This window comes from Spinacia oleracea, chromosome 6 (assembly GCF_020520425.1).
Source record: "Spinacia oleracea cultivar Varoflay chromosome 6, BTI_SOV_V1, whole genome shotgun sequence".
Lineage (NCBI taxonomy): Eukaryota > Viridiplantae > Streptophyta > Magnoliopsida > Caryophyllales > Amaranthaceae > Spinacia > Spinacia oleracea.
This window is the reverse complement of record NC_079492.1, coordinates 12,975,370-12,984,186: the sequence shown is the minus strand read 5'-3', so window position 1 is coordinate 12,984,186 and position 8,817 is coordinate 12,975,370. Positions and strand designations below refer to the sequence as shown.

Genomic DNA, 8,817 nt, shown 5'->3' with positions numbered 1-8,817 from the left:
AGCAAAGTATACTATATAAAAAGCAAATCAAGTATACTATATGAAAATTAAATGAGATAGAGTATACTATATGCTCCCCTGTGGCGACTTCAGGACAACTACAAATTCTCCTATTTGATACTTGGACTGAAGTTAGCCACAAAATCTAGTATTGCCGACAATTTGTTGTTGAATCTCCATTTGTCGCCTTCGTTTTTGGAGACGTCGTCGACTGATGTGGAGGTCACGTCGGATGAAACTATGTTGACGTCATGTCATTGGTGGATGACGTCACGTGTTCGCATCTGTTTTAGTGACAACAAGGACTAGAAACGATATTAGTTTAAATTAAAATCACTGGGGTTGAGTTTTATACCATACTTCTCGCGACGTCAAGTGTTAAATCGTCTCGAGATCTTATCAAGGTACGAGACAACTCATATTGTATCTTGTTTGTGGTGACATCTGCATGATGGTCCGTGACGTCTATTTTCGATGTCATCAAGCGTTGGTGTCGTTGTTGTCACGATATGCATCATCTAGGTTGAATTCGACCACTCAGACGCGTCACTTCTAGCGATTACACCTGCTGATGTCGACACCTGATCTGGCGACGACATGTACCCTGACGTAGCTCCATCTCATGGTGGCGACAAAGTATGACAACAATCCATAGCCTGGCGACAACTTTATTGGTGAACCCAAGTGGGTCGGATATTGTGTTTGAGAGGATATTTGTGGATATGTGTTTGAAGATAAATCTAGCCATCTCCCCACAGACGGCGCCAAACTGTTTATGCCAAATTTCGTATGGACGACCTTTGGTTGGGACATAGACGACTAGATAAAATAAAGTATGCGAATGACAAGAAATAAATGACAGAAAATAAAGAGATACGAGACAAGAGATGGTGACGCGGAAAACCCGAAAGGGATAAAAACCGCGGGCGGCAATGAGTCCACCAATCTACTATGTTGTCGGCATAAATAGCCTAGGTGTGTACACGTACAATGTATATTTGCGTATGTAGAAATATAGCTAGAGACAATACTTAAGGTAATATCTTTGTAATATGGAAGAAGGTTCGGCGGAGGAAAGAGTATTAGAAGAAGCTCTTTTGTAGTATATTGGCTACATATGGATAATAAAGATCAGCAATTGGTAGTGGAGAGTCCATGTGGAAGACAAAGGGATTTGTTTTCTTTGTTGTATTAGTTCCGGGAAGGATCATATGGTAAGAATGGGGATTAGTTGGCTTCATTGTTACTGGATTATGGGAAAGACAATAGTAGTAAGTAGTTGGGCTTATCTTTAGACGGAGGTACAGATAATGGAGAAGTGTGGATTTTATCGAAGGTCTCGGACGTGTCTTATCATTGTAGAGTGGTGATCTTTATATAGTATTAGGTCTAACATAGAAGACGGAATCATGTTGTTAGTTGTTCCATGATACTCTCAACCGCCTCCACGATTTTCTCAACTGATCGCTTGATCTTCTCTAACTGTTTGCTTGATTCTTGTTAGCCTCCTTGACCTTGTCCCACTAGCATGAAGTGGGGATGATGGCTCCTTGAATGTAGGAACCAACCACGACATGTGCGGTACAAAACGACCAATAACAGTAAGATTCATCAACCATGAACAAACCATAGATTTTGCAGTCTCACTCCATCAAAAAAACTAAAAATAAAATAAAATACAGAATGAAAACTAATAGGGTTCTGTTTGCTTGTATCCTGTTAAGCTTTTTGTTTTTCAAATCTGCTTCTGCTGAGAATAAAGTTAACTACTTACAGAGCTACTGCTATGAAACCGGGCATTACATTCGAGGAAGTGAATACCAAAACAGTCTTGAACTCGTACTATCTAACCTCACCCTCAAAGCCAAAACAAACAAATTCCACAACTATAATACCACTGTAATCCACGATGATCAGAAAAACAGAACAACAAAAGTGTACGGCCTTTTCCTCTGCAACAGCGCGATGAGCACTGAGATATGTCAGCATTGTGTCATGATCGCATCAGGAGAAATTCAAACAAGATGTCCATCGAATGTACAATCTATCATCTGGTATTTAGAATGCATGTTATGGTATGCAAATGTTGATGTATTTTCTAAGAACAATGTTGACGTGTTCTTCAACTATCCGCTTAATGCTGATAGAGAAAACTACGGCGAGTTCAATAATCAATGGATAGAAACATTTGTGAACCTCTTCAATAAGGCTACTACTACTACTACTACTAGTGGGAATAATTCTACATCACTTATGTCAGCCTTTGTAGATGTTGCTGTTACAGGTGATGTAACATTGGGTTCTTATGTCGAATGTACTCCTAATCTAAGTCCCTTAGACTGTAGGAAATGTTTACAGACAGGACTTGGTAGGCTGCCAAAAAATGGTGTTGCATCAGGAGTTCTTCTGCAACCAAGTTGTAGATTGATGTATGCTTTCAATAGTTCTAGAATCTTGAAGTCTCCTGCACAAGGTAAGTCATAGTTTTCCTTATTTACCCCTTTTCTTTCAGCTTTTCTATTATGGGAAAATTTGTCAAAACTACATTATAAAATTAAATGTTTGCGAAAAACTATCTTGTAGGACAATGTTGTAATAGTTAGCTTATAAAAACTTTATGTTGTAATTAACTCTCTTTTGAAAAAATTATGTTGTAAGTTACTACGTTTTTCCGAATTATGAACGTTGAATAAAATTTCTGATATTGACTTTAGGATATGTGTCTCAAGTACCATTCAATTACCTCTTTCCCGTGAGATGTATCTAGTAAAGTTAACCTCGGAATTCCGAATCAATGCTCATAATCCGACCTAAGGTAGTATTTTTCAACATAAATTCTTATAAGGTAGTTAATTATTTTAATTTTTTAATTAATAAGGTAGTTTCTCGCATAACCCAATTTTATAAGGTAGTTTTTGACAAATTGTCCCCTTATCCTTATCGCTCCCCTATCCTCCTAAACAAACACCCTCTGAAGGAATCAAATTCTTTTTTTTCTTGTAGCACCTTCAAACCATTTTGGGACTAAGGCTTTGTTGTTGTTGTTGTAGCACCTTCAAACCAGAGTATGGTTCCTACCACTAATAGCAAGGGTATATATATTGCTGCGGGTCTCATTTCAGCAGTTGCAGCAGTAGCTGTGCTTATGAATGTATTTCTCTGTTTGAAGATTAGACGAAAATCTGACAAGAAGCCTAATGGTAAATTTCAGCAGTTGCATAAGCATAAACAGATACAAAAATGGAAAATAAGTTCCAATATCCTGGTAGCAATTACCCAGAATGACCTTCTGTTGTCATTGCAGGGCTGTCTGAGAGTGATAGCATGGAAAGCCTACATTTTCAGTTTGATACCATCAAAGAAGCCACTGATAACTTTGCCCCAGAAAACAAACTTGGGCAAGGTGGATTTGGTGATGTTTATAAGGTATGGCTAGCAATCCTGATTGATCTGATATATATATATATATATATATATATATATATATATATATATATATATATATATTTCAACTTTTAAATTTCAGCTATGTATAAATAAAATATTCCCACTAAAATCACAAACCTTCAACAAAATTAACACTCGATATAAATCCACCCTTAACAAAATTAGCACTTTAAAATGCCGTTTAACAAACACTATGCACGTAATTGTCCATTCATTGAACAGGCTCAGAAGCTAGTTAATTTAAAAACGTTAAGTGCAGGGAAAACTCTCAAATGGACAAGAGGTTGCTGTAAAGAGGCTTTCAAACACTTCAGGACAGGGAATCAGGGAGTTTAAGACTGAGGCTTGTTTAGCTGCTATGCTTCGACACAAGAATCTAGTCAAACTCTATGGTTTTTGTTTAGAAGGGAGCGAGATGTTACTTGTGTACGAACTTGTACAGAATAAGAGCCTTGATCGGTATTTGTATGGTTAGTCTCCTAGCTAAACAAACTCAGCTACTGTGGATTTAATTTGGATACTTAGGGTGCATTCTATTCACCTGATTTTCACTTACTTTTTCTAAACTTATCTTATCTGAACTTATTTGAATTTTAAATAAGTGGAAATAAGGTGAACAGAATAGAGCCTTACTAGATAAATAACTCCAATGATTTAATGTTTTTGCTACATTATAAATAAAAAAAAATGATGTTTTAAACAGATGAAATGAGAGCAACATATTTGACATGGGAGACCCGATTCAAGATCATAGTGGGAATTGCTCGAGGCCTCCAGTATCTCCATGAAGATTCATTGCCAAGAATCATTCATCGTGATCTGAAACCAAGTAACATTTTGTTAGATGGAGAGATGAACCCCAAAATTGCTGATTTTGGCTTGGCGAAGCTTTTTGAAGGAGGCCAAACTCAAGGAAATACAAGCAGGATTGCAGGAACATTGTAAGATTTCTCATCCTTAATTTTATTGGAAACTTAACTCAACTGTGATGAATTCTGTATGTCCATACAAGCTGATAAAGGAACGACTAAAACTTGTTGCAGTGGATACATAGCACCTGAATATGCTATAGCTGGCCACTTTTCGGACAAGTCAGATGTTTTCAGCTATGGTGTCATAGTTTTAGAAATTGTCAGTGGAATGATGAACAGCACCCAGCCATATGCCCAAGATGCTGAGAATCTTGTTAATTATGTAAGCTTAAAACTTTCAGATAATCCCCTTCATTTACTATTAAACAGATATCTTGCTTTTCGAGGTTTAGGTTCTACATAGGCAAATTTGTCAAAAATTATCTTATAAAATCATGTTTTTTGTGAAAAACTAGCTTACAAAAAACACGCGGAAAAAACTACCTTAAAAAAAATTCGTTACGAATTCCGGCCATTGACCAAAATATTCCAGCATTGACCTACACGTGCAAGTCACATGATCGTTCCTTTCCCCCAATTTTGAATCGCGCATACAAGTCGATGTCGGAAAATATTGGTCAAAGGCCGGAATCTGGCACAAGGTACTTATTTACAAGGTGGTTTTTTACAACATTTTTTATTAAGGTAGTTTTTTTGACAAATTTGCCTTTTCCGGAATAAAACTATAAAAACTTGTATTAGTAGATTATATTTTCATATAAATTTATGGACAATGTTGTTACTTGTTAGACTTGATCACTTGTGTTTTAGGCATGGAGCCTTTGGAACAGCGGGGAGCATATGAAGCTGTTAGATTCAACACTAGGGAGTGAATTCTCACAAAATGAAGTCAAAAGATGTATACATGTTGGTTTGTTGTGTGTTCAGGAAGATCCAGATAAAAGGCCAAACATCGCAACAGTTATACTCATGCTAAACACCCAACCTATTACAACTTTGCCACCACCCGAATCGCCTCCTTCGTTTCCTCATAGACGAGAAAAGGCAGCCGTTTCTAGTGCAAGCACCGGAATTTGGTCAGAAAATATGTTCACCACCTTATCTCCCCGCTAAGTAAAAAGCAGTCGAAGACTGAATGGGAATGTTGGCTTAATTAATAGTCTACCTTTCTTGTTTCATTTTTCTATTACCAACTACATATTGTAACCATAATATGTAAAAACACTTGTTTTACTTCACAAGCTCATTTGATTTATTATGAAATTATAACCATTGAATTCAGAATTAACAAAATTTCGCCAAGAGATGTCCTCTAACCCTAACGGCCCGTTTGGTAGCCAGTAATAAATGGTGGGAATGAGAATAAATTTTAGTGTTATTTGGCAAGGAAATAACATATGATGTCCATGCTAATGAAATTTTGTCTCAAACTTGGCGTTTTCCTTTATAAAATTGCATTTCCACCTAATGCTACTCACCAAATGGTAATGGATGGTAATGAAAATTTATAAAGAAAAAGAGATAATTTTGAGTGTACTAGCAGTACCATGGGAGTGGATATTGTTTTTTCTTATAAATTCACGTACAAATTCATATATTCCCATGGATATCATTTTTGTCCGGCTACCAAACGGGCCGTAAGTTGATCTAGTGTCTAAGATTAATTAGTTTTCTCTGAGCAGACGATCAAATATCATACTCCAAAGTAATTGATCATAATGCATGTATAAACTATTCCATTGTTGACTATATTGACGGAAACATAATAGACGTTGACAGAATTTTTGTTACCTATTCAAGATTGATTTTGCACTAAGATAAGATAGACCTGTTTAGATTGGAAATTCCACTTGTATATTGAAGTAGGCCAATAAGGCTATTTCAATTTAATCCCTCGAACATAAATTAAATTAGTCGTAACCTTCTGTAATTAAGAGTATGACATGATTTAACGGTTAGATCATGCATATTAGATGATACTTAACACTACAATAGTTTGCTTTTGCGACGGGGATAACAACCAAACAAAGACGGGAACAACCGTGCAAATATCTTTTACTACGGGTTAACAACGGAATTTTCCATTAATGACGACCTTTCTTTTATGACGGGTTCGCGACAGGAAATCCCGTCGTTCATCAACGATTATTGGCCTTTAACGACGGAATTTTCCGTCATTGATGGTACAATTTCTTGTAATGTAACTATCATAAGATAGAATATGATTGTGCATATAGAGAGAATGCATACCAGTGTACACCATCTCCTTAGTGTATGGCAGTAGGTTCTTCATACTTGTTAGCTATCAGTTGTGTACCATCATTGGATCAAACAATCTCGAACAGATTCACTTAGACATTTTGTCGAACACCTGGTGAGCACAACTCAATGACAGCAAGAATGACTTATAATTTGCAGATGTTTGATTAAATTGGTAATCAATCGTTGCAAACAATCATATTATAGAGGATACCTTCGAAGTTTGAACCAATGGCTGATATTGTAACCATTTATGGAGGTCCCTCGATCACATGGAAATTGAAATAGCGGCCATAGGAGAGTCCAATGGCCGGTGGGGACTCCAAAGCAGGGGTTCGTTTGTTGGTGTAGGAAAGGCGACGCACTAAACTCCAAACTTATTCACATAATCGGAAAATGTAAAGCTCTAATCGATTGACAAGGATAGGCCGATAGGAGGTTTCTATTGGTTACCGTATGGCCGATTGGTAGGATAACTTTGGTGTCAATTTCGATCAATTTTGGTTATTTAAGGCGGTCCCGACGGAGATTCTGAATGTTTTACGGTAGATTTGGTGGTGTGACGGTAGCGTTTAACGGCTGAATAGCGCGTAGTTGTTGGTGTAGCTAGTAGCGGTTAATAACAGTGGGTAATGGTTAGCTGTCAAAGTATGAATGTTTGGTAAAAGTAGCGGTTGAGATTGTAAAGTATAATAAAAGCTATATATACTGTCTAAAACTTTATTATAATTTTATCAAACGTTACCTTCACTACAAGAATTTGTATATTTAATGACAACCTAATAACAACGGGTAAAAAATTCCGTCGAAAAAAGCTTTTCCGACGGGGATAACATTCAAACAAAGACGGGAACAACCGTCACAAATGTCTTTTACCACGGGTTAACGACGAGATTTTCCATTAAAGACAGCCCCTTTTATGACGGGTTCGCGATAGAAAATTCCGTCGTTAATCAACGATTACTGTCCTTTAGCAACGGGATTTCCCGTTCGTTAATGATACAATTTCTTGTAGTGCTTCTACGCTATTATTCTTAACGTTTGACAAAAGGTACACAACTGGCACCTCTACCGCTAACCGCTACCTAACCAAACATTTGCAAATTTTACAAGTAGCGTTCTGAATAGGTCAAAACGCTACCTGTAGACACCTACTTTTGTCCCCATTCCCGCAAGGGAAAGGTTCGATGATGAAAACGTAAATCTCCACTTGACAACGCATCTCCTATAAATAAGCGAATCTCGATTCCCTTTTTCATTTCACCCGAAACCTGCTATTTATGGAAACCTGCTAAAAATAGTAACTGCCGTAAAAGGTAGCTTCTAAAGGTGGCAAATCATAAAAGATAGAAACCTGTCAGAATTAGGTGTTGCATTCCAACATAAATCCTAAATGAGATAGAAAACTGCGAGAATCCTATTCCTAATATGATTCGGAAATAAGAGTTACGTATTAATTGAAATCCTAACGAGCCTAGAGTTCGTAACGGGCCCAGACGCATTCCGTCATAAAATTGATACGCGCTAAAAGACTCGGTTAAGTCTCAAACTCTACGGATGAATCCGAATCTGACTAAAGAAAACAGCCCAGACCCTATTTTCAACGCCTGGCTCTGGGCGCCGAAATCTTCGGCGCCCAGGCCTGGGCGCTGGAAATACCTGGGTACGTGTTTTTTCCTAATTCTCTGTGGATTAGAACTCTGCAATTCTATCTTTCCACGAACTCTTCTCTATAAATACACCCCTAAATTCGACGTGAAAGGGACACAACAACACACAATTCATATTCTGAGTATTGACTCCAACCCTTAGCCTAAGCCTCACGCTGCGAAATTGTTCACGCGTTCGGTCGCAATCGATCCATAAATCGAACCGAACGTATCCTGTCCCATAATTTGAGATTCGTTAAATAAAAAGGAGAAATAGCAAAGTCAAAGTGGTTAGTTTTCTGAGAACCGTGACACACCTCTCAAGGGTGCGTCGTAATGTGTCCCTTTTCGATGATTTAATTGCTTTCCTCGCCCTTTTTATTAACTGTTAAACTAACTAAATCTGATTGTTCTACCACGCCTAACAAATATAATATTTTTGGGAAATTGGATTATCATGCTAGGTCCCTTAATGCTATTTAAATCAGATAATCGCGATCGATCTAGTATTATATGTTGCATATTGCTAAAATCAACTCAGATTAGTTTAATAGTTAACGCATGTCCCTTCAATTATTTATGCTGCGCTA

The 8,817-nt window shown here is 37.3% G+C and overlaps 1 protein-coding gene and 1 long non-coding RNA gene across 2 annotated transcripts; one reads left to right on the top strand and one right to left on the bottom strand.

Annotated features, from left to right (window-relative positions):
* The first annotated feature begins 1,683 nt into the window (after positions 1–1,683).
* LOC110777153 (putative cysteine-rich receptor-like protein kinase 9) lies at positions 1,684–3,436 on the top strand. Its single transcript, XM_056831937.1, has 2 exons — positions 1,684–2,473; positions 3,051–3,436. The coding sequence occupies exons 1-2, from the start codon at positions 1,684–1,686 to the stop codon at positions 3,434–3,436; spliced, it is 1,176 nt and encodes a 391-aa protein (XP_056687915.1).
* A 129-nt stretch (positions 3,437–3,565) lies between these two features.
* Positions 3,566–7,158, bottom strand: LOC130463898 (uncharacterized). The gene is made up of 3 exons (XR_008924114.1): positions 6,793–7,158; positions 6,570–6,690; positions 3,566–4,266 (listed from the first exon to the last, which is right to left on the bottom strand). It is a non-coding gene; the product is annotated as an uncharacterized lncRNA (long non-coding RNA).
* Between the last annotated feature and the right edge of the window lie 1,659 nt (positions 7,159–8,817).